Source organism: Cervus canadensis, chromosome 2, assembly GCF_019320065.1.
Source record: "Cervus canadensis isolate Bull #8, Minnesota chromosome 2, ASM1932006v1, whole genome shotgun sequence".
NCBI lineage: Eukaryota > Metazoa > Chordata > Mammalia > Artiodactyla > Cervidae > Cervus > Cervus canadensis.
In genome coordinates, this window is record NC_057387.1 from 1765305 (window position 1) to 1791525 (window position 26221).

At 42.1% G+C, this 26221-nt stretch overlaps 1 protein-coding gene across 6 annotated transcripts in view; it reads left to right on the forward strand.

The window, feature by feature from the left end:
• Nucleotides 1–26221, forward strand: part of ILDR2 (immunoglobulin like domain containing receptor 2) — a 68459-nt gene that overhangs the window by 15605 nt on the left and 26633 nt on the right. For all 6 annotated transcript variants that reach the window (XR_006266112.1, XM_043450273.1, XM_043450295.1 and 3 more), the window contains exons 2-3: nucleotides 4434–4766; nucleotides 6013–6132. Coding sequence is in view for 5 of the 6 variants with exons in the window: in XM_043450273.1 (XP_043306208.1) it covers nucleotides 4434–4766; nucleotides 6013–6132 (453 nt within the window). In the remaining variant the exon portion in view is untranslated. The remainder of the gene's footprint in view (nucleotides 1–4433; nucleotides 4767–6012; nucleotides 6133–26221) is intronic.

A 26221-nucleotide genomic window follows, 5' to 3' on the forward strand; every position in this document is an offset into this window, starting at 1 on the left:
CTGGTAGTTAGAAACATGGGAGAATAAGATTTCTTAGATCAAATGCACAGGTGAACATTACAAAATGGCTGAAAAATTTCAGTTTATTTACCTGGCACTCAAAGATGTTCTTATTAGCCTGTATAGACCAGCATAAGAAGTACTAGGTTTTTGACATCTGACGGGTGGTGACATAGAAAAACAAAAAAATCTATAAGAGGTGGGACTCGAGTTCAGGACACTAACCTAGCCCCAAGGCAGATCTCTCGGGAACTAGAGTCAGAGGCAGTGTTCCCAGGCCTAAACCTCAGTGTCCATAGGAGACCACCAGTCTTGGTCTTCATCCAGACTTGCTATGACTCTGAGGGGCCTGATCTGGGATAGGAGTGGGGATGCCATGAGAGGTGTTTTTTGAAGTTGAGTGAATAGCAACTTTACAATTTCAGATATAGATCAGTCATGTGTGAGTATATTGGAAACAAAACCTAGTCCTCAGGAGAAGGGCCTTATATCAGGGCCCAAGCAAGCAGGGCTGGATCTCAGGACAAGGCTTTGGTCCCAGTGGATTGCAAGCCAGGTGGAAACACAGCCTATTATAAACAGGACTGAGGGAAAGACATGTGGCTCAGTGGGTGTGGGAATTGCAGCCCTCACCCAGAACCCAGGATTAGGGCCAGAAGAGCAGTTCTAGGCCTCACCCTCCAGTGGAAATGGGCTATCCCATTTCCACTGACAGTGTTGGCCAGGACAGGCTTGGGACCTGGTGGCGTTTATCCTACAGTTTTGAAGCTTCTAGAGCTCATGCAGGGATTGACTTCTTTAGCTTTCTAACTCTTCACTCTGGCCCTAAAATGTTCAATAAACTGACATTTCCTTGAAATTCCTAGTTCTGTCCTCTCCAGCTATCCAGATGTATCCCTAGCTTAGACTCCCAGGATTTCCATTATCCCTGCGTATGTAGAAATGTCTGTGTGTGTGCACACACTCAGCGGTGCCCTGCTTCCAACTGCTAGAAGGTGTGAATGCGACTGTGTTGTGCCCAGTCATTGTTGAACACCGAGTTACCCAGTCTGCAATCACTATTCCTTCACAGTTTCTGCCCATTCTGCCCTATAACTCACACCACCTAGCTCTCGGTTGTTGTGCTCACCTAGCTCTCGGTTATATGGCTTTACAGAAGTCAACAGATTGTTATTGACAGCAGCAGCAACAACTACATTTATTGAGTGCTTACTTTACATTAGTATTATCCTAAATGCTTAGGATAAAATCTTATTTCACCATGAAACAACTCCACAAAATACTATTATTCTGGTTTTACCAGTCAGGAAACCGAAACTCCTAAGAGGAGTAATCTGCTGCAAGTCATGCAGCTAGGAAGTGGTAAGACTTGGATTCTAAATGAGGACTCGCTCTAAAATCCATGCCTTTCGCTGTCGTGCTATACAGAGGCAAATGTTTCTGAAAACATATTCTTTATTCTTTGGAAAGCGAGCTTATGTGTATGTCAGAAGAAACATACACATAAACTGAGTTGATTAACCTCTGTTAATAATTAAGGGAGTCCACGATTTTAAAAAATAATAATTAATGGTGTCCCATGGCTTGGTCAAGTGGTTAATCTCATTAACAGAGAACAGAGCTGAGAAGGAGGTTATTCTTAGTAATCATCTAATGAAGAAAACCCTATACTTAACCCTTCCCCCAACACTTTCTGTGCTGCACCTGCCTCCTTTGCTGGTTTCATTTATCCTGGAAGGGCTAGGAAATATTTCATTTCCCAAACAGAGCCTGAATAGGTAGCAGAGAAGAAAGGTGGTTGGTTAACAGCCAGCATTGTGATTGGTCGATACCTGTGATTGGTCATCCAGCCTCAGCGACTGCTCACTAAAGTCATTTCACCTCTCTGTCCCGTTTGTTACCTGGAAAATCAGACTGTGAATAAGGATTTAAAGAATTACAAGGTTAAAAATTAATGCAATAGAATTCAAGGAGAAACTGTTAAAAAAAGAAAAACACACACACACACACACACACACGTCTTTTCCTCATCTAGATTCTAGATGTGTGAGTTGGGAAGAACAGAATCAGTGACACCAGCATTTGGGGGTGGTGGAGGGAAGCAGCAGGGCCTAGGAGGTTCTTTTTTGAGCTTCCAGATGGGAATTATCTTCCCCTTGATGGCACTGATCTACATAATCTGGCTCTAATCAAACCTTTTGGTGATGAATGGTCATCAAGATTCAAGAGCCTCTGAGTGGGAGTCAAGGGGAAAGGCAGAAAAGGTAAGGGAGGGCTCTCTTTTGAGATGTACTATCTATGGGTCATGGTCAAGGCGCTCTTAAAGAGTCCTCTCTCTGCAGGCACCCAGAGAGAGAAGGTTTAACAACTCTGTTGAGTTAAGGAACATGAGGCTCATTTTCTAGGTGAAGGTTGCTTAAAGAGACTTCATTTAGGCCTTACCATTAGTGTGTAGCCAGATGAGATTCAAAGCCTTATCTCTTTGATTCCAATGCTCTTTTACTATACTATGCTGTTAATGTCATTTAAACATAAATGTGAAATCCTAGAAATTTTCATATTAATAGTCATTCATTCATTTACTTGCCCACTCCTTTATTTATTCTATAGTAGCTATCCAGCACTTAAGGTTCAAACACTAAATCTTAAATACTCTGCTGTATTCACTTCCCAATTCCATAGGATGCAGAAACCTTTTCTTCCTAACAGGAATTAAAACCTAGTTTTCACAGTGCTTTTATGGAAGAGAGGCACTAGTGAGTACAAATATGGTATCTTGCCCTTGTTGAGCGAGCTATAAAGCTATTATTCATGACTCTATAAAGAGTCATGAATAAGTGCATATTCAGGTTGTGAGAGTGAGTTTGCCTTGTGGGATGTCATCGTGACCATGGGCAGTAATGAAGGACAGTAGGCCACCCTAGGAAACTAGTCCTTCTGCCTCTGAAGTCCACCTGTAATTCTAGGGTAAAACTCTTTGCCTCAAGCTACCTGAAAGTGGCTTGGCAGCCTCTTGGTTTCACCTCTGGACCTCTTTATCCTATCTTTCTATTCATATTCCTTTTTTTTTTTTTTTTGCTTCTCATTATGATTCTGCTTCTGTTTCGAAGCAGAATTAGATCAAGCTAGAAACTCTTAACTCTCCCAGTAACCTGAAGAAGTTATGTTCTCTTTGTCTGGAGTTTCTAGACCTTACCATTGAGTTCATAGAAGCCCTTTGCCTCTCAAACACTCCCCTGGGCTTTCATTCATAGCAACTTCCCTCTCTTTCTTGGACACCAAGCTTCAAATTGATCTTTGTAACCACTTAAACTTCTCATCTGCTTTCTAGTCTCCCCCCACCTCTTTTTGGATCACCTTCAAAGCTTTTGAACTTGGTCTACTGCTTTTGATCTGAAATTCTCCATTTCTCTCAAAGCCTGCTTTCCCCCTTAATCTCTGTCTCCTTTGCTTGGTCACCAGCTAGAAGGGAAGTCACTTTCTCCTAAATTCATACTTCCTGGATTCATTGTCCTCATTTATCAAACAGTTTATAGTGTCTATGGGCTTCAGGAGCCAGGACAGCCAAATAAGACATGTTACTTACTTGACCTGACAAGTCTGATGGCGTGAAAATAAGAACTTGCGAAATTGTTATAGTGAATGTCTGGCAGAGAATGCTGGGGACGCTATGGCACAAAGGAGGAAGTGATAAATAGATTGACTGGTCAGAGAAGGCTTGACAAGAAGCCTTTGAACTGTGTTTTAAAAGATGAGGAAGGGTTTCCCAGGAAGATAAGTGAGGGAAAGGCTTTCCATAAACAAGAAACATTATGTGCCAAGATCTAGAGGTGTGATATAGCACATCCCACTTAGGGAAACTGTTAGTTTGGTGTCCTCTGAAGTTGATACTCAAACAGAGGTGCTGCAAGAAGTGAGGCTCAGGAGGAATTAGACAATGAAGCACCTTAAATGCCTTGCTGAGAACTTTGGGTTTTGTTCTAAAGGCCATGGAGGATGAGTGAAGGATTTTGAGAAGGAGATTTAGAAAGATAACCTAAACAAAAAAAAGAAAGAAAGAAAGATAACCTGAACTTATAGCAAGGAGAATGGATGCATGTGGGCAACTGCAGGTGGAGAGACCAGACAAGAGATTATTGCAAAATTATAGGCAAAAAATGAGGAGAACATGCATGGAAGCAGTGGTAGTGGGGTTAAAGAGGGGGATGGAAATATTAAAGATGTTAAGAGGTCACGTTGACATGACTTTGTGACCAACTGGGTATTGGGAATGAGTGCAGATTTCCGGACAGGGCAACCAGGTAGATATTGTGTTATTCATTGTGATAGGCGAGGGACAGGTGAGGAAGGCAAGGCAGAGGGGCCTGCCTGCGTAGGGTGAGGGGAGGCCCGGGATGCAGACGCTGTTTGGACGTCTCCGTTCTGTCTTGCAGCCGCGGCTGAAGGCCTCCAGGTCACAGTGCCCGACAAGAGGAAGGTGGCCTTGCTCTTCCAGCCCGCGGTGCTGCACTGCCGCTTCTCCACGTCCTCCCGCCAGCCGGCGGTCGTCCAGTGGAAGTTCAAGTCCTACTGCCAGGATCGCGTGGGGGAGTCCCTGGGCATGTCCTCTCCACGGGCCCAGTCTCTCAGTAAAAGAAACCTGGAGTGGGACCCTTACTTGGATTGCTTAGACAGCAGGAGGACTGTTCGAGTGGTAGCCTCTAAACAGGGCTCGACTGTGACCCTGGGAGATTTCTACAGGGGCAGAGAGATCACGATTGTTCACGGTAAAAATGCCTCTGTTTTTAAGGGATGGGAGGGAGGTTGGTTTCATTCTTCACAGGTGCAAGAGGATGTCGGCCGTGCACCCTTTCAGTCTCTCAAGACTTTGATTTTATGGGAGATGATAGCATCAAGAAGCTTTCATGAGCTTGACCTTTAGTCTGATAATAAATTTATTATTATAATAAAACAAATAAATTATAAAATATAAATAATTTTAATAAATTTTATTAAATATAAACATTTATATTTATTTATATATTTATAAATATAAATATTTATTTATATATTTATAAATATAAATATTTATTTATATATTTATAAATATAAACATATTTTAATAAATATAAATAAATTATAAAAACTAAATAAATTTATTATTATAATAAATTTATTATCAGCACTGAATTGAAATGGGTTCTAGTGAAAGCGTTCTCAGTCAAATACTTTACACCTGACACCAGCCTTTATTGCCCTTGACTCAGAAAGTAAACTTCCCTAAGAAGTTCTCTGCTGGGAAAGGGATGATGTGTCTAAGTGCAGAGCCAGGTTGGTGCACAGCCCAAGTCCCAGGCAGTTTTGCATCTGTTCCACTCTTTCTCCTGGTCCCTAAAGCTTTGGAGAAGAGAAGGTCCAAAGTCTGGTATGACCTACTTGATTCTTGGAATTTTGAAGAACTCCTGTGAACCTGTCGGGCTTCCCTGGTGGCTCAGACAGTAAAGACTCGGCCTGCAATGCAGGAAACCCGGTTTCCATTTCTGGGTTGGGAAGATCCCCTGGAGAAGGAAATGGCAAGCCTCTCCAGTATTCTTGCCTGGAAAATCCCATGGACAGAAGAGCCTGGCAGGCTAACAGTCTATGGGGTTGCAAAGAATCAGATACGACTGAGTGACTAACACTTTTCACTTCCTGTGAACTCAGCTTATTTCCAGGAGTCCAGGTTAATTCTGGAATTCACTTGGTTTTCAGGGGCCTCTGTAAGCCTGGTTGAAAGCAAGTGTTCTATTCCTGAAACCAGCCTGCAACTAGACCAGTTTCTGGGTGTGAATTCTCTCGCCTTAGGGATGCTAGTTTTTACTATTGCTTTGTTGTTTGTTTGTTTTCAGTAAGCAAACATCATGTCAACCACCATTCAGGTAAAAAAATAGAACACTGCAGACACCCAGAAGCACCCCACTTCCACCCACCCTCTGTTGCTTTTTTCTTCAAAGGACAGAATTTAGAACCAGGTCCTTCTCTTTGTGATAACAGATGCAGATCTTCAAATTGGAAAACTCATGTGGGGAGACAGCGGACTGTATTACTGCATCATCACCACCCCTGATGACCTGGAGGGCAAGAACGAGGATTCCGTGGAGGTACTGGTGCTGGGTAGGTGACAGCCCTCAGCAATATTTTCATCTTAGCCCGCTTGCACTGCTCCTTCTTCTCACTTCTCCCTGCATGTATCAACAGGTGGCACACACAGGCTTTATCTTTGGTGCACAAACTGATTTTAGAATATGGTCTCTATGAGCAGTAGCCGTATTTGTTATATTTTGTTTCTTGGCTGCTATGATCCCCTTTTTCGCATTGCCTAAATGTTTCTTCTGCTTTCTTAGTTTTTTTCTCCTCCTTTCCACTTGTACCTTTAACCCTGATTTCTTTCTGCTTATTCTTTACGTACGCTACTAGTGAGGAAAATGCCAGACACCTTTGAAGCAGGGTAGAGACAGGAATTCACTGGTGTGTTAGGATCTCTTGAGGCCTCTGGGAATCTTTTCCCATCATTCAATTATCTCCCCTTAAGGCAATCCTAAGGAAAGATGGCTGTGCACTTTTAATAATAAAAGGTACCCAGTGAAAAGAGCTCTGGGGTAGACCTACTAGTGTTTAATTGGAGGGCAAATTTCTTGAAAGCTAAAAGTGCCTGAATTAGTCTCAAAGCAAATATAATCTAATCCTTATTAATATTAATTCCCTCATAAGTGAAAACTCATTACTTTTGGCTACTTTTCTGTTTTGTGGATTAGAAGAATGTCAGTGGGAAATGACCTCCTTGTATGAAACTGAAGAACTGAGCACATATTTCATGCTCTATAAATGTTAGTTGAACAAGAAAATTGGAATAAAACATACAGAAATTAAGAAACAACATTAACTGTAGGATAAAATGTACATCCTTGAAGTGATTTTCAAAAGAAATTACATTTTTTGTAGCGTCTAAGAAACCAGGTGATAACAATTTGGGGGCATAAATAAGGTGCTTTCTTTTAGGGCAAACAAAATTAAAGGTTAATTTTTACCTGCTGTGAGAAATTCAGTGCCCAGGGAGAAAATGGAATTTTCTACTTAGGATTTTTAGTTTTACTCTATCATGACTGGCAAATCAGGTTTACTGTTGCCTTAATTTTACAGTTTACAAAATGGACTGAGGTAACTATTAATTATTAACCCTTTAATAATAATCAATGAATTGATGCTTTCAAATTGTGGTGCTGGAGAAAACTCTTGAGAGTCCCTTGGACTGAAAGGAGATCAAACCAGTCAATCCTAAAGGAAATCGACCCTGAATATTCACTGGAAGGACTGATGTTGAAGCTCCAATACACTGACCACCTGATGTGAAGAGCCGAGGCATGGGAAGAGACCCTTATGCTGGGAAAGACTGAAGGCAAGAGGAGAAGGGAGCAGCAGAGAGTGAGATGATTAGGTACCATCACTGACTCAAAGCACATGAATTTGAGCAAATCCTGGGAGATAGTGAAGGACAGAGGAGCCTGGCATGCTGCAATGAATAACTGCTGTGATCTGTAAAAGAACGGGAAATATGACATACATTCAAGAGGAAATAAAAATGTAAGAGGTTTATATTGACATTGTAAAAGACTACAGGACAGTCAGATTCAGGATCTGCTGTGCCTCTGTAAATCTGTAGGAAATAAAAAGATAAATTTCTGCCTAATAACACAACTCTAATGGTCAGGTTTGAAGGAACAAGCGGCTCATTGAGCCTGCAATTAGCTAATTGTGAACACAAGTTATTTGGCCAGTGCAACCATTTGCAGCAAAGTAATTGCTTGTGAAGGAAAAGGAGGCCAGGTAAAAACCACTTGAAATAATTTGGTCCCAGTTCTGCAAATGTGGGGAAATAATAGAGTGAAAGCCTTGTCATTAGAGGATGTGCTGAAGTATATGAAGGGCATTCCTCTGGTTTGAAACATACAGGGTAACTTGGGCAAAGATGCTATCCTCAGGACCAAAAGTGGGGTGAAAGGAAGGCTCGGATGAAAAGGGTCAGCAATGATGGGAGAAAAGATAAGAAAAATTAGTGTTATCCTAAAAAGGGATCAGAAAGACCAAATGTGGATGCTGCAAATCAGATAGAAGCAGCACATTTGTGAGATAAACAGATACACAGTGGAGTTCTTAGGGAGGAGAAACACGTCATTCTGCTATTGTTGTTGTTTAGTCGCTAAGTTGTGTCCGACTCTTTTGCAACCCCAGGGACTGTAGCTCACCAGGCTCCTCTGTCCATGAGATTTCCCAGAGAAGAATACTGGAGTCTGTTGCCATTTCCTTCTCCAGGGGATCTTCCTGACCTAGGGATCCAACCCGGGACTCCTGCTTCGTCTCCTGCATTGCAGGCAGATTCTTTTCCACTGAGCCACTGGGGAAGCCAGTATCCCACATTAATTAGAAATGTTCAAAGCATGGTAGATTTGCCATGTAAACTTTTTAGGGCAACACTGGTTGTGTTAGTTAATTAAAGGTGTTAGTCTGAAATGTAGGAGAATTTTCTGAATGCAGTATTTACTTTCCAAATGCAACATTCTGAATCTTCTTGGTCTTGACACCCCATTATGGAATTTTTCACTTCCATAATTTTGTCACAGTTTTTTAAAATTCTAATTATTTAGTGGTTATATCCTGCAGGCCTGTTCATGAGGTATTCTTTTTATGTGAGACCAAGAGAGCAGCCTGATTTCTGAAGTTAACCTCAAGGAGATAAAGACCTCAATAGGAAGATAACGGTCCATAGTTTGCTGACTACAACTGTCATGAGCCGCTTGTGGTCACTGAACTTACTATGAGGAATAGTTGGAGGAACTGGGAGGATTTGGTCTTGTGAAAGAGGAGTTGGGAAAGGGAGCATGTGAAGTCTCTCCAGATATCTGTAGTGAAATTGTATAGGAGAGATTGGAAACTTACCCTATGTAGCTAGGTAAAACTAGACCCAGGAGTGGAAGTTACAAAGGGAGGGAGTCTGTCTCAGGATAAAGGACTGTTAACAATCAGAGAGACATCTGAAGATGCAATGTTCTTAGGAGTATTAATTTCTATGTCCTTAAGAAGGTGGAAGATTTCTTTTGAGTTATTGTATCAGGTATTTATAGGAAAAGGTGTTCAACTCACTTATTTTTTAGCTTTATTTCTAATTTAAAATTATTGGTTTAAAAAGTAGATGAATATGAGTGATGTGACTACTCTGATAAATGAGAAAATGACTTCCCGGTAATTCAGTCCTCATGACAGAGATAAAAGGGTTACAGGTTGCTCACAAGAACATGCAGGATAGCATTCACTCAAAAGGAAGCCAGTGGGGATGCACTGTGGTCTTCTGTGGTAGGTCAGTGTTAAAAGAACTGATTCCACAAGAATAAGAGGAAACCTGATGGAGGCTTGTAGGAACTGGAACGAGCTCTTCTTAGAGGATGCTCACAGCATGAGGAATAGAAAACTGTAGAATTTCAGATGACCAATTAGTAAGGGAGATAGTTAAAGGAATAAATCAGAGGCAAAGTTAAGAAGAATTTGTTTTTTTCATTATACTCACAAAGGTAAAGTTGGAAAAGTTAATGGAGCAAGGTTATGAAGTGTCTTATATGTCAGACTAAGAACTTTGTGTTCCATCTGAAGACTTTGGGGAGCCAGTGAAGAAGCCACCACAGAGCAATGAAATTAGATTTCAGGATCAGAATAAAAGTAGCAGGGTAGACAATACATTAGAGAGGAGTACTAGAACAGAGGGGTCAGTTAGGGGGTACTGCAGCAGCATGCGTGAAAGGGCATGAGACTCTGAACCAGAGTAATGAACTGAGAACAGACAGCATGGAAACATTTCTGAGAGGGAAGTGATGGATTCTGAGAGCGAGGAATTGAGTCAAAAGGACACCATGATTTATCGTTAACTGGGTAGCCAACTGTTCTGTCAACCAAGAGAGAGGCTACGGATTGGAAACCAGGTTAGAGAGGCAGGAGAATGAGTTTGGTTCTTAATACATGGAGTGTGAGATGTCTTGATGACAATTAGAAATATGGTCTGGAATTCAGTGGAAAAACAGGGATTAGAGATAATAGATTTGAGAGTCATGAATGATAGTCACAACCATGAAAGAATAGATGAGTCACCCAAAAAGATTATATGAAGTGAAAAGGGCCAAGGACAGAACCTTATCAGTCTTATATTCTGGTTTGACTTCATGTGAGTGGTGACATTGGTACTGCGTGTATATTTGTCTTAATTTCCCTTACAACACTGGACCCTTCTCAGTAGCACTGGAACATGAGCTCTTCAATGGCCAGGACCAGTTCTCATTCATCTATTTGCACTGGTTTGCAGAGTTTCTAGAATAAAGAAGTTTAAGTGAATGTTTTTTTAAATGATAAATGGGCAGAATCTGTAACTAATACTTACTTTGTATGTCTTAAATATTAGTCAATGCTGCGTATGTATTTGTTGACTTATGAAGTGTTAATACAATAAATGTTTACAGTCTCAAGTGAGATATAACATCGTTTAATCTCATTGGTCATGATTCTTTATCTAGGTATTTAAATTTTTCCTAGTGACAGAACCATCAGGAAATATGGTTGAAGCCACAATACTACACAACCTGTCTATATTACGAAGCTATAGAATGCTCCCTGGCATCAATCATGTTTTCAAAAATGTAACTGCTGCTTTAGGTAATGGTTTTTACTTGTCCCAGATTTGCTTTAGTGCTTCATTTCATTTCTCAGTGAAACGGCCTATAATCATTAACCTAGGCCCTCACTTCAAAGACAGAGTTGTCCTTGTCTGCACTGCGTCCTCCCCACTGAGTATGACCTACCTTCTCTCCCCAAACATCTGAGCCATCTACGAATTGCTGCTGATGCTTCTTTCAGAGGTTCAGAAATATCCAAAGATGTGATTTAGAGAAATGCGAGGATAACCGCTGATTCACCATTAAACTCAAACACTATAACTGAACACTTTGTTATCTTTTTGATGATTCAGAAGGTAGAGTCATACTGAAGAAATGCACGTGGTGTTTAGGGTGCCTTGAGATGATAGTGACAGGTACCTTAAAAATATTTAGATATGTTTCGGATCGTAGGGCCATACCAGCAGACAGTTACAGAAGGTGGAAGTGTCCAGAAAATCTGCCACCCTGAGATTAGACATTGGTCTAGGATCAGGAACAATCTGTTTATAACCTGGAACCATGCCACTGTTAGGATAGGAATAAAGTCCCCCTGGGCAGCTCCAGCTGGCAGGAAAAGGACTTCACCATTCAGGAAGCCTCAAGTAGGGAAGTTGCTATTTTAAAATCTAAAGGCAGCTCGCCTTGTTCTTACTTCTTTCTATGCACAATGTAAGGGCCTGACCCCTTCTTTCTGATGTCTCATGTGATAGCTTGTTTTTTAAGGGCCAAAATAAAAAAGGAGGGAAAGGGCCCCAGTAAAAATATGGCGCAATGAACACTTGTGCTTCTGGACTGAGAAAAGAATAACAGTACATGAGCCTGTTTTATGAGCATGTTTCAACATGGAACAGGTTCTCTTGCCTGGGTTATCAGGATAAACAAGATGGCTTTAGCGTCCTTTCTATAATTTTGACTTTATCTAAAATATCCACAGATTGCAGAATTAATTCTCTATCTAGGGTGATGCCCAAATACTGCTGTCCTGTTTTGTTTAATACTGCTTCTGTTTTAGGGAAAGTGATACCTCTTTGTTATAAAAACCAAACAAAACAGAAAACACAAGAGAAGAAAATATCTTTTAAAAAATTCACCACCCAGAGCTAACTATTGTGTTCTTCAGAACTCTTTTAATTGCAAGGCATAGATTCTCAAACTGTCTTAGGGGAACTTTTTGGCTTGCTGCTGTTGCTGCTGCTAAGTCACGTCAGTCGTGTCCGACTCTGTGCGACCCCATAGACGGCAGCCCACCAGGCTCCTGTCCCTGGGATTCTCCAGGAAAGAACACTGGAGTGGGTTGCCATTTCCTTCTCCAGTGCATGAAAGTGAAGAGTGAAAGTGAAGTCGCTCAGTCGTGTCTGACTCTTTGCAACCCCATGGACTGTAGCCTGCCAGGCTCTTCCATCCATGAGATTTTCCAGGCAAGAGTACTGGAGTGGGTTGCTGTTTCTTTCTCCATGGGATCTTCCTGATCCAGGGATCAAACCTGGGTCTCCAGCACTGCAGGCAGACTCTTTACCGTAACCAGTAATTCCAAGGGTGTTCCTAACTTCAAGCCTGGCTGAGTTCCAGTGTCCAGATTATGTTTTAAATATCTCCATCTCCTCTGTGTTAGACTCATTCTCCAGCAGGCTGCCTCCAAATGTGACCCCTATTAGATCTTTAACACCTTTGATCTCAACTGCCTCTCTCCATAGTGTAGCCAAAGTCCTATTGTTGGGGGTGGGCTGTGCATTCTGAGAGGAATATAGGTACCACCAGCCCCAAATGAACCATATGAATTGAAGGGAAAAGGAGTAGCTTCATAAAGAGAAATGGACATTTGTTTCCAAATGAAGAAGTAAAGAATGCCAGGCGGGCAAAAACACACACTGTTAATATTTTGTGGAATTCATCAATTTCTGCTTCTTTTTAGGCCAAATGCAATGCTATTCCAGGAGGCTAGAAATAGGCTTGCTCCCAGCAGGTCCTTGTGAGTAGGCGCTAAGTTGGAATTGATTCTTCCCTGTGAAGGTAATGCAGCAGAATTACCTATGTTTTCCTGTCATGCTTCTATTTTTCCTTCCATCTCCTGTGATTTATCCTGAAGTACAGTACATATTACCTCGACAAGAGGTGGAGAAACAGGCATGCATTAAATTTTTTAAAAATCAAATTATTCACAGTACTGTGCCTGAAATTGTTATTCTGGTCTAAAATCAACTTTCTGGCCTACTAGCATTAAAAAGCCATTAAGAACATAATGAGAAATCAGGGAATTCTAGGGAGGGACATCTCAGAACTAGTGATCCACTTTAGGGATTTTTGATAGGAGTCTGTTTCTATAGCTGTGCAGAAATACTCAGGCACTCACCCCTCTGTCTGCGCTGCCTCATTTTGAATCCCGTTGTACTTCCCCCCCCCTCCCCCATTAGTTCTGGCTGTTTAGAAAGATTACCTGTTGCCAAGACTCCCCCTCCCCCTTCTCTTCCTCGCTGCCAGCCCGTGCTGCTAACCAAGGAGATTTGCCGATTAGAAGGGCTTCAGCTCAGAGAGTTCCCATGGCAACAGACTCCTCAGAGGTCTTTGTTGCCTGCTAAAACTTTGATCTCTGAGAGTGGCTGCTGCTGTTTTTCTCTAAGATTTACAAACAGAGGAAGAGGAGAAAAGAATTGGAGGAGAAGAAAAGTTTACTCCTGGCCAAAAGGAGAGAAGGAATTAATTACAGCCACGCTCTAGCCATAAATCTGGAGGTTACTCCTTTGGAACATCTTCCATTTGGACCATTTCTACATTTTCATTTGTAGACTCGATTATATTTCAGCTATTTTGGTTTCAAATGAAAAACTTAAAGTGGAGTTGATTCCTCTTGGAAGGTGGACCTATCCTATCCATCTTCAGATTTCCAGAAGAGTCGAGATAACTGCTCTGGCTGCCATGAAAGCGGAGACACAGAACTAATACCGGGAGAGAGCTTTTTAGGACCCAGATCCACTGACTTTTCTCCCAGCCCTCTCTCTTAATTCTGGCCTACTCTGTCCCGAGCTTACCTACATGCCTCTGTTGATCTTGGTTTTGAGAAGAACCAGAGTAATGTGTTGAAGGAGTGGAGAAGAAGGAAGAGGCAGAAAAATCAGCCAGGCGTCAATAAGAAGTTGATTCTGTTTAATGGCTGTCAGTGAGCCTTCTACCATCTGAGGAGTGGAGTGGGGTTTGTGGTTGCTCCAGCGACTGGGGTTCATGCATTTCACTCTTTGCAAGAAGCCTCTGATGGCCTTCACACCTCTCTACTGCGCAAGCACCACCTTGTTCTTTGATGAGCATCATGGAATGGAGTCAGTTTTGCTTCAAGTGTGACTTGTATTTGCATTATGATTTAACTTTGAACCAGTCTTTTTTGCATACTATGTCCCTAACACAGGGAGGATACAAAATAAATAAAAGGCACTGTTCTGTCCCTATATAAATTACCATCTTTTGATAAAGATAAATATTATATTTCTGAGGCAATGAGAGAACAATACAAGAAAAGTTAAAAGGTGTATTGATATTAAATATCTAGGCTACTGATTCACAAGAGGGGCCACTTTTGCCCCCCAGAAGATATTTGGCAATATTTGGAAACATTTTGGTCATCACAGCTTGTGGGATGCTATGGCATCTAGCGGGTAGAAACCAAGGAGAGTGCTGAATATCCCACAATGCACAGAACAGTCCTCCCACCTCCAACAAAGGATTATCTGTCCCCACATGTGAATAGTGATAAGGTTGCAAAACCCTGATCTTGATCAAAGGTCAATCTGGATACTGGATATGGTCCACTGTGAAGAGCATGGGCTTTGAGGGGGTCACATTTATGTGGATTCAGTGCAGCCATGTAACCTTTAATAACTAAATGTTGATGAGTCATGGTTTCCTTATCTGTAAAAATGAGGGAGGAAAAACAAAAGTTAACATGGAAAACCTATGTGAGGATTAAATAGCACAGAACACAAACTCAGTAAATGTCAGTTCGGGGCTTCCCTGGTGGCTCAGCAGTGAAGAATCCGCCTGCAATGCAGGAGACTTGGGTTGGGAAGTTTGATCCTTGGGTTGGGAAGATCCCCTGGAGAAGGAAATGGCGATTCACTGTCCAGGATTCTTGCCTGGGAAAGCCCATGGACGGAAGAGCCTGGCGGGCTACAGACGGGGGTCACCAAAGAGGTGGACACAACTGATGACTAAACAGCAACAGCAAGATGTCAGTTTCCTTCTCCTACTTCTTCCCGTCCCCCACGCCTCATTTGCAGATTGCCACCCCCCTCTGAGGGAACACTCTAGGGAATTCTGTGTTCCGGGACTCGTCCTAGAGAGCCGATTTTCCTTTAGCCTGGTCCGTAGGCAGAGGCTTTTAATGAGCCATCTGAATTGGCGATCCTGTTACTAATAGGTTCATGTTTTTCCCGATGACATCTGTGCGGCGCTGTGCAGTGGTGACCCTAATCAGCCCCGTGGGAATCTTCCTGCTAGTGGGTTTCAGGGTGTTCTGTCCCAGCATGCAATCTTTTGGTTGCTATGTTTTGGTAGCTGTTGAAAGCCCGTTTGTCAGTTAAATACAGTGTTTGCTATCTGACCTACATACAAGGATTAGGTCATACAAGCCACTCGATGAAGGCTGGAAGGGTTTGGGGAATGCCTAAGACTTGGATTAGGATCTGGATGGACTTGGAAAGACCTTAGATAGGACAACCTTATAATTTCTTGTCCAAATTAAGATACTCTTGAGAGTAAAAAGGGGAGACTTTAAGTAACTAATATCAAGACAACAGACATACAGGTGTGATGATCATCCCACCTTTAGACATGATCACCAGGAAGGTTTTTTTTTTCTTTCTTTTTTGATTATAGAGAACAGAAGAGCCAGAGGAGCTGGGAGCAAATTAGTTTCAGCTCACCTTCACCTGCTGACCCCAGGATGTTAGCAGGCATTCTAATTAGGGAGTCTATGGATGTGCACCAGCTTCCCTGGTAGCTCCTGCCAATGCAGGAGACCCTGGGTCAGGAAGATACCCTGGAGAAGGGAATGACAACTCACTCCAATATTCCTGCCTGGAGAATTCCATGGATGGAGGAGCCTGGTGGGCTACAGTCCATGCGGTCACCAAGAGTCTGACACCACTGAGCAACTAACACTTTCGCTTTTACAGGACTGTGTACGTCTCCATCCATTTAGTAGAAGCAAGCAAAGAGGTGGTGGTTTGCGGTGCTACTTGTTCACTGAAAAATGTGTGCGAAGATTTCTGAAGGGTAAAGGGCGTTTAGGCCCTTCACTGCCCTGGGTTGTTAAGAGAACAAACGAAGTCTGGAAGGCACTCATTGCCCTCCCCTCACCCACAGCCACCCGGCCCGAGCTGTGGCTGCTGTCCCCTCCCCCCTTCTTCCGTCGAAGCCTTTATCCCGCCTCACTATTTTTGCTTCACTTGTTGCTCATCACTGTGGGAGGAAGCTGGGCCTTCAATCAGTGCGCATTCCTGGAGCCCGCGGTTGCTGTGGTTACCCGGGCGGGAGCCGGAGCAGCTGGGGCAGCTCGCCTGGCGCATTGTAGTCGGGGCTCCCGGCGGCGGGCGCGCTGAGCTGGTGCGCGGGAGGGCGGGGACGGGGCCGGCAGAGGGGAGGCTCTGGGGGCCCGCGGGGGGGTGGGCGCCGCCGAAAATCGGCTCAGCTCTGGAAAGAAAGAATGGCAGCCCTTGGAAGTCGGTCAGGAGACAGTGATGGCATTTTTCTCCAAAGCCAGCTGCTGCTATTGGAGCGTGCCGCTTTTCGTTCACTAGGGGATAGTGCCTCTGAGTTTGCTCTGGGAAATGCCCCATGCTCAAGCCCCTCACACTGAGAGGAGGCTGGCCATGGAGGCAAGGGCAGAGCTCTGACCACCCAAGGCCTATCCAGTTGTGTGCCCCTGCGGTCCGCCTCGGACATCCTGGGCTGTTTTGCTGAAGGAACCTAGCCATGTTGGTACCTTCGCATCTGTGCTGGTCTGATGGATGGAGCACAGTGAGCTCAGGAAATCACAGTGGGCACCAAGAAACTCAATTTCCTTCTTCCATTAAATCCCACCCTCCTGTATGTCCTTTTGGAGTCAAATCTACCTGTCTTCAGCATTTTTTCGTCTCATGCCAAGTTGAGCATGTTATATTACTAATAATACCTTTGCATCTGTTCACTCTAAGACTAGGGAGTTGGATCCCTATAGCACTTTGCAAAGACAGTGCTTCACAGTCATTTTTATTATTACTTTTAGTAGTTTGTAGCAGCACAGTGAATACCTTTTAATTAGCTCACACTGTGTTATGTATTCAGTAATCATTTTCTGGTCACAACTTTAAAAGGTGTTGAATTGTTAACCATCTCCAACCCAAAAATTATACTTGAGTTATGTAAGTAGAGCAATAATGCCACAAACACAGATTTCTGCATTTCTCATTGCAAAGACTAGAAATGCTTCACATCTCTAACATTTCTAAATTTAGAATAAGCAAAGCTTGAGGCGGAGTGAGATATTGGGAAAAATGCAAGAATACTGGTGAGTAGACTCAGGTTCTACTCCTGGTTTGATTATTAGTCAGCTATGTGATTTGGGGTAAGATTTTTAAGCTCCCTGAACCTCAGGTTCTTGAAAAGGTGAAATGGATTATGGATTAGATGACCTCTGAAATCCTTTCTAGCAATACAGTCTGATTCTAGAATTCTGTGTGACTAGAAGTCAGTGCCTTAGGCTAAGCTTACAACCACTGCCAAAAAGCCTGAAGCATTTATTAACAGTTAATTGCAGATGGTCTAAAATTAGTCATTTTGTGGAGAGAATTCAATGTCAGAATTACTCCCTATAATTTGAAGTGAACTAAAATGAAAGGGACACAAAAAGAAAAAATACACACATGAAATGCTTACATAGTTTAAAAATACATATAAATGAGAAGCTATGTCCACATTTGTGATGCATAATCATAAACTGTATATATTGAATGCATGGTTGCCATGGGAATATACAATAAAAACAGATGTGTGTGCCCTTGGGAAATTTCCAATTTGGGGGATTCCAAATAGTCATAGAAACAACTTTAAACTTTAAAGGACCAGAGAGAAACATCTGATCTTCTCAGAGACTTAGGAGAGAAACATTCTGGAGGGTTAGGAGCTGAGACAATAGGGGTGGATATAGTACATCACTGAAAAGGGATCCAGGGAATCTTAGGAAAACTTGGAAATATGATGAACCCCAGATGTGCATTAAGCAGAAGGGGAAAGGAGGGAACCTCAAGGATCTGGGGAAGAAAAACATTCTAGATTATCTTGAACAGAAGGTTCATTTTATAATATATTGGCAAACCCAAGCAGGACTCCAAGTTAGTACATTTCAGAGAAATGGATGGAGGTATCTATGTTGTCAGCAGTTTTGGCATCACATGGACGAAAGGAAGTACTGTTTTCCCTTTTCATAAGTTCCAGTGCATAACATAATGTGTCTTATTATTACTTATTAATGTGTCTTATAATTACTTAATCAAGTAATTAAGTAGCAGATCTAAAAATCTGAAAACAAGTTTGTCCTACATCTAGAACTTCTGTACCTTCCATTGTACTTCAAAGGCTTAGAACAGAACTTGGATTTAAGTTTTAAGACTAGAGACAAAAACCAATTTGGGGAGCATATTGAATCTCTCGGTAATAATTGCCTTGAAAATACCTTAGCCTGGTGGCTTTCAACTTGTAGGGCTGGGGTAGGGTGGTGCTTCACTTCCCTGAGATGGCAAGATGGCATTAGGGGATATTTCAGTGACCTGAAGATCTTCCTGACATTGACCCCTGAGTTCAGGGCTGCTAAATATTCTCAGTACATAGCATAGTGCTGAATGAATGGGCAGTTCCTTCAGATTCTCTTTATGAGCCCATTTCCATCTGGGATGGATAAAAGGCACTGTGGTGAGCAGTAAATCAGAAGTCTAGCGTAGAAAACTGGGGATTTGCTGCTGGGAGAACGTCAAGGTCCTAATGGGTAAGGTGTCTCCTGGTGCCAGGCTCTTGGGGATGCCGCACATACACAGTCCCTGCCCCAGAGAGGTTTCCATCCTGCTGGTGGAGAAACCTGTAAAGGAATCACTGCAGCCAAGATGTGTTCCCATGAAGGTGTGTACAGTGGTCATCAGGAGCATGGAGGAGGATGTACCCTCTCAGAGCAGTATTCTTAGAGGACTGTCAGAACATATTTCAGAGTTTTGTAGACTGTGTGTGGTATGGATTTGAGAGAAGCAGAAGTTCATTAGCTAGTTATCTTAGTAAAGAAGGTAAGTACGTCCTGCATTGAGGACCTGACCAGCCAAGAAAAAGGGATTAGAACCTTGGGGAGATGTTACCAGGACATGGTCTGTTGTAAATATACAAAAATAATGCCATGGGTAGGAGAAGAGTGGGAAACCAGGCAAGGATTGTGTCTCTGAGGGAAGGCCTCATGACTAGCGGGAACCTGATGTCAAAAATGCCCCCCAAAAGCTGATGAAAACATGGAATTTGGCAGGAAGATAGTCCTTTGACCTTGGTAAGTCATATGGCACAGAAGCAGATAAGCAAAGCTGAGTTCTTAACCTCACACTGTTGGACAAGCTGCGTGGGCAAGTGTGTGACTTTCAAGCATAGGGATCGTGTCTTCTTCTCTGTGTCTCCACCTGGCACAATACACATTTCTTTATTGATTGAATGAATGAATTGGAGACATTCCAAAAATGAGCTTGTTCTCAGGAGAATGTACCAAGAGTTTAGTTGGGGATAACTTCAAGCTGTCAGTGGCAGAAAACAGCTGAAATGGGAAATCATACAGTTAAAATCTGTAAGTTATTTTATTCACAATGATTGTTTTCTGCCCTCATCATTCAACCCAAAATATGTGACTGTTTTGGGCTGTGAGGTTTCTGATGGTACGGTATGGTATGAGACTGGCACATGGATATGTGCATTACAAACTATCAGTATGCTTGATTCATTTGGTCTATTCATGTGGAAGTGTCTTTAAAATGATGGATTCTGCAAGGTTAAGGGAAAACTGAGTGCTTACATGAAAACTATTTTCTACTCATAACTTGAGCTGGGTTTGAAAAGAGTAAAGGTGGCCTTCTATTTGCGGGGTCTGTTCTCTGTCCTTTTCTTAGACATTAAAGTAACTTCTAATTGCCACTCTTTAACTGAATCCTAGAAGAATGACAGTGATTCACAAGTGTTAGTAAAGTGCGGTGGAAATCTGGAATGTATTTACTGCAGTTGTTCGGACTCTCAAAGATCAAACCCTCATTGGATATGATAGGATAGAAGAGAATGGGAAGAAAAGTTAGAGCATTTCTAACTGACAACAGCATTTCTTAGAAATTGTTAAGCAAGAAGCTGAAAGCAAAATGACTTTCAGAAATATAGGATTTCAGTATTAATCCACTTTTTAAAATGCCTTTAGCTCCAGGAAAATATAGGTCATGGTATAAAAGCCAGAGAGCTTTTCTCTCTCTCCCCCTCTTCTCCCTACTGTTGACATACCATAGTGGTATTACCAGCTATCCCCAAACTCCTACTATGTTCTGAATTTTGAAGACATTTAATTTTACCCACTTTACTGCCAAATTCTGTCACTGACACCACCCTGGGGCTAACACTGCATGGGTGCATTATGGGACGGCTTTATCGTCTTCTGAAACTTCAGCTTTTGGCTGTTGGTTCAGGGAGAATGAGAAGCCCGATGCATGTCTCTCTGTTGGAGTGACAAGTTTTGTGAACCTCCTGTCCATATTTCTTATTGTAAGTTTTTTTAATTACACATATAAAAAAGTCTAAAAAATGAAAGCCCCTTCATTGTTCTTCCATGATGCCCATTCCAGCTCCCCAGAAATAAGGGCTAACAATTTGCTGTGTCAAACTGTTGCTTTCAGATTTCAATTTGAACTTAGTGCCTAGAGCTTATATTCACTAACATTCTGTGTGTAGAAGTAGTGTCAGAACACCATCAAGATGTTGTTTTAAACAGTCTCTGGGGAAACCCAGCTTTTGTGTTTTATCCCTCATAATTATATCTGTGTTGATAGCTCAGTTGGTAAAGAATCTGCCTGCAATGCAGGAGACCCCGGGTCCATTCCTGGGTCAGGAAGATGCACTGGAGAAGGGATAGGCTACCCACTCCAGTATTTTTGGGCTTCCCTTGTAGCTCAGCTGGTAAAGAATCCGCCTGCAATGTGGGAGACCTGGGTTCCATTCCTGGGTCAGGAAGATGCACTGGAGAAGGGAAAGGCTACCCACTCCAGTAGCTGGCCTGGGGAATTCCATGGACTTTGTAGTCCATGGGGTCGCAAAGAGTCGGACACGTCAGAGTGGCTTTCACTTTCACTTTCATATATATCCCTCAGTGATTGCAAGCACATGATCTCTAGGTTTTATAGCCCCCAAACATATTTTGTATGTCTTGCCCAATGATTTTTAACAATCTATGAATCAGTTGCCAACATCTGAAAATCAGGATTTTTTACATAAAAATCTGAGGTCTGGCTAATCTTGAAAAATAGGAAGATTTGCAACCTTGAAGACACATCTCTGTGAGGTAACAATCGTCTAGAGGTGGGCAGGAGCGGCCCCTACAGACACAATATGCTGTATGCCGTACCCTTAACTGCTGTTGGTTGTATTACAGAAGGGCATCTGCACTTGTTTGCATTACCTACTGGTCCATATAAATGTACAGAGTTGAGCTTGCATCTCTAATCACTAAGTATCAGATTTGAGAGCAGAGAATGTTATGGATAGGGTGACCATATAAATAATTGTCCAAATTAGAAGACTTTGAAATTAAAAAGGGGTGTTCTTAATAATTATACCAGGCATAAACCAGGACTATCCTAGACAAACCAATATGTATGGTCTCCCTGTATATGGATCTCTTCCTTCAACTACTTCATTTGACTAATGAGAAAACTGGATCCTAGAAAGAGGAAGGAATTTGCCTGTTAACCATCAGCGAGTAAACTCATGGCAAAGTTGCCTTCATTACCCTGATTCCCAGTCCCCTGCTTTCTCCAGTAGAACATGCTCTATATAATAGGTGTGAGCACCATAGCCTCCTTCAATTTTTTATAGTTAATGATTTTATATTTATAGTTAATGATTATCACGTAGCTAATTTTCTGTGAGAAACTGTATACAAATCAATAGCTTGTATCATCGGTAACATTTCTATTATGAATGTAATTAATGATTTGGGCTACAGCACATAAAAGGATGTTTAAAACATTGGTAGGCTTGAGAACTAGAGAGTAAACACAATAAATGTCTCATTTTACTAGACACAATAAGAGATATATTTAGAAGTGCTAATTGTGCATATTAAAAAAAAAAAAAACTCTTAAGTAAGTACCTGATAACTGTCTTGATAAAAAGCAAAGTATATTGACTTTTTGATCATTGGCTATTGCCTGGTAATTAATACTAATTATTCCTTTAAGAGATGTCTAAGATCCTAAATTCCCAAATCCTTGACTACCTGTCTATTACCTTGTTGATTTCCAAGAAATATTTGTCCACAGAACACTCCATATGAGACCAATGGATGCTCTTAATCACTTGCTTGGACTTTAGCCCCGTATCTGTGTCTCTCATAGGAAACTGGACTGGACCACATGTAAACTTTATGGTTACCTCTCAGCCTTCCATGAAGGCTGAGGTCAAAGGCTAGTCAGAGAACTCTCCTTCAAGATGCCATTTTCCAGTGACCTACTTGGCCCCAACTTGTCTTTCCAAGAGACCTTGCAAGCAGCAGACTGCTCTTACCATGTCAGCTGCACAAGAAGGAAACCCTTCTTGCCAAAACCTAAAGCAGAGCTAACCTAGGGGCCTACTCTGTGCTTCATTTTCCTTGTAATGCACTCTGGTCCTGACTAACTTTTCAAATGTGGGACCATGCAGGAGACATGGCCGGGATACATTTCACTACACTGGCCTTGTACAGTTGAGGAGAGCCAAGAAAAATAAAGTGAGCAGAGTCTTCTCACCTGACTCCCTTACACCTTACCTCTGCTACAACATCTTCCTCTAGTCCTGGAAGAGCTCCTCTTTTCTTTGACTTTTGTCAGAGCTGCTTTTCTGTGGAGTGATTTGATAGAGGAGAGGATCAGTGACCAACTATGTCCTTTAGACTCAAAATATAAGCCACATACATGGGTAACTTTTTCTTTAACACACCTCAACAGGAAAAGTTGTCTTCTAAGCGAGCCAAAGAGACCAGACGCCTGGAGTTGTGCTTTGTAATAGTGATGTGTGGTCACTGAGCCTTTGAAGCCTTAATATTTTGGCTACATTGATACAAGTGAAAATATTATGAAGCTAATTTCATCTTTTTTTAAAATTTAAACAACATACCTTTTTATTTACAACAAAGCCAATTGAAAGAGCTACAAAAGGAAATCTTTGAAACAAAACACAAATTTACCGAGATAGAACTTATTTTCAGCAAACATATTTTTCTATAATATAACTGTTTACAAAGGTTTTCATATGAATTGTTTCATCCCTCCTCCCCTAGAACTGTGTGTACAGTATGCAATCCTTTCCCTAAATGATGGGGGGTAGAGTGGATAGAATGTACAGATGCATACATACAGGATGCTTCTATAGGCATGAGACATCTCTAAAAGGATTCACAGAAACTCATAACAATGGTCACCTCTAGAGATGGGTCCTGAGAAGCTGGGCTCAGAAGTGAGAAGCCTCCTTGGCACTGCATGCCATTTTATACCTTTTAAATGTTGAATTCCATGAATACAGTTTTAATTTTAACAAAAATGGGATCATACTATACACTGTAGTATAATCTCTATGTTATATGATGTTACAAGCATCTTTCCTCAACATTCCATCATGTATAGATTCTACATCTTAGCTTTATGGCTCTAACAATTCTGTTAGTAAAGATATAACAACTATGTGTCCTCCCACCAAACTAGTCTAATCATTTGAATTCTCACTGGCAATTCCGTCAGGCTTCCTTCGATATATCCTGAATTATATACTTACTTTGTGCTGGGCCCTGGTGGCTGAGATGGTGAAGAATCTGACTGCAGTGCAGGAGACCCAGGTTCAATCTCTGGGTTAGGAAGATTCCCCTGGAGAAGATAATGGCCGTCCATTCCAGTATTATTGCCTGGAGAATTCCCTGGACAGAGGAGCCTGGTGGGCTATAGTTCATGGAGATGCAGATTTAGACACAACTGAGCAACTAACGCTTTAACCTTTCACTTTGTGCCAGGCACTATATTATATATATACATGTATACATATATATAAAATATATAATAAATGTACCACTCATTGAGTCCTATCAACAATTCTATGAGACAGGTACCATGAATATGCCCATTTTATAAAATCTAAAACACAAAACTGAGGCTTAGAAAGATTAAATAACTTGTCTAAGGTCATAAGGTCACATATTCTAAAATCCATGCTCTTTTAACTTCTTTTCATCCTAGATTGAGCCCATTCAATCTAGGAGAGACAAGTCTCTGAGACTGAGTTTGTTAGTTCCTTAATTGATCTCAAAGCAGCAGCGTTGCTTGCATACATTTTTATGTGGTCTCAACAGTGAGGAAAAGAGTGGTGAACCAGGCACTCCACCACGCAAGATAAGTCCACAACACTAATAATCCTTCTCTGCCACAGCTGATGAAAATTATGCATAGCACATTTTACTTTACAAATTACAAAAGTCTCTAAAGTATATGTGCTTGTGAAAAACATATCAAACAGTCCATTCAGTTAATACACAAACAGTAATTACAATATTAAAAATTTTAAAACATACCTATGTACAAAGTTGGGGCTTCCCAGGTGGCACTAGTGATAAATAGCCAACCTGATGGCAGGTTTGATCCCTGAATCAGGAAGATCTCCTGGAAAAGGGAATGGAAACCCACCCCAGGATTCTTGCCTGGAGAATTCCAAGGACAGAGGAGCCTGGCAGGCTACACTCCACAGAGTCTCAAAGAGTTGGACACAACTGAAGTGACTTAGTATGCACCTGTGTACAAAGTTAGTTGTTCCATCAGTAGGGTCAATGATCCATGTAGGATTGCCAGTTAAGACACCTTTTTTTCCCCAACTGCCACAGATTACTCACCAATGAAACTGTGAGATGTATCAGTTCAGTTCAGTCGCTCAGTCATGTCCAGCTCTTTGCGACCCCATGGACTGTAGCACGCCAGGCTTCCCTGTCCATCACCAACTCCTGGAGCTTGCTCAAACTCATGTCCATCGAGTCGGTGACGCCATCCAACCATCTCATCCTCTGTCGTCCCTTTCTCCTCCTGCCTTCAATCTTTCCCAGCATCAGGGTCTTTTCCAGTGAGTCAGTTCTTTGCATCAGGTGACCAAAGTACTGGAGTTTCAGCTTCAGCATCAGTCCTTCCAATGAATATTTAGGACTGATTTCCTTTAGAATGGACTAGTTGGATCTCCTTGCAGTCCAACGGACTCTCCGGAGTCTCTCCGACACCACAGATACTTTTCCTTTATGGAAGAGATAAGCATTTTTTCAACTTTATGATCAGTGTATGTTTGTGTTAGTTGCTCAGTCATGTCTGACTCTTTGCAACCACATGGACTGTAGCCTGCTAGGCTCCTCTGTCCATGGGATTTTCCAGGCAAGAATGCTGGGGTAGATTGTCATTTCCTCCTCCAGGGCATCTTCCCAACCCAGTAATCAAAGTTGGGTCTCCTGCATTGGCAGGCAGACTCTTTACCATTTGAGTCACCAGGGAAGCCAGTAGCAGTTACCAAATCAACTGGAGAGCTTTTAATCATAGCATTAATTTCATTTCTTAGAGCTTCATGAACCACCTCTCCAGCTTGTCTTGCTAGGGTTACTGCATAACCAATGCATTCGTGCCAAGGGTCAGCCATCTCCTCTTGCAGGAGGACGTGAGGCCGGGACCCCGGCAGGATCCAATGCTGGGGTCTTCCAGAGGGAGAACTAATTTCAACTTAAGGGGAAAAAAAAAAAGTGCTCTTTTAATGCTATTACCAGAAATGCTAAAATTGCCAGTTACTCACATTAATTTCTGCTGGACAGAGCTATTCTATAGCATATGTCATGCCCATAAATGAAGTCAGATTCAGTTGCAGGCTTAAGAACCATAGTGACCTTTGCCGTCACAAGTCTGAAATGAGTAGAGTTTGCTAGTAGTTACCTAATAGAACTTGTTTACTCACAAGGCTGCATGTGATAGGACCTGGTAGGGACAGAAGTTCTATCATGGCCTTTACATTTACCTGGATATGAGAACATGGTGGAAGCATTGGGCCCTTCTCTCTGGATAAATCAGGCCAGTTTTTAAAAGACTGATCGCCTTCCCCACATCTCCCAGGGTGCTGTTTCTTGCACAGCTCTTTGCTTCCCAGAGCCCCGAGTCTGACAGCACCCGGAGGCTTCTGTGCCATGTCACGCAGAAGGCACTTGGTCCCACACCACGCCAGCTGCG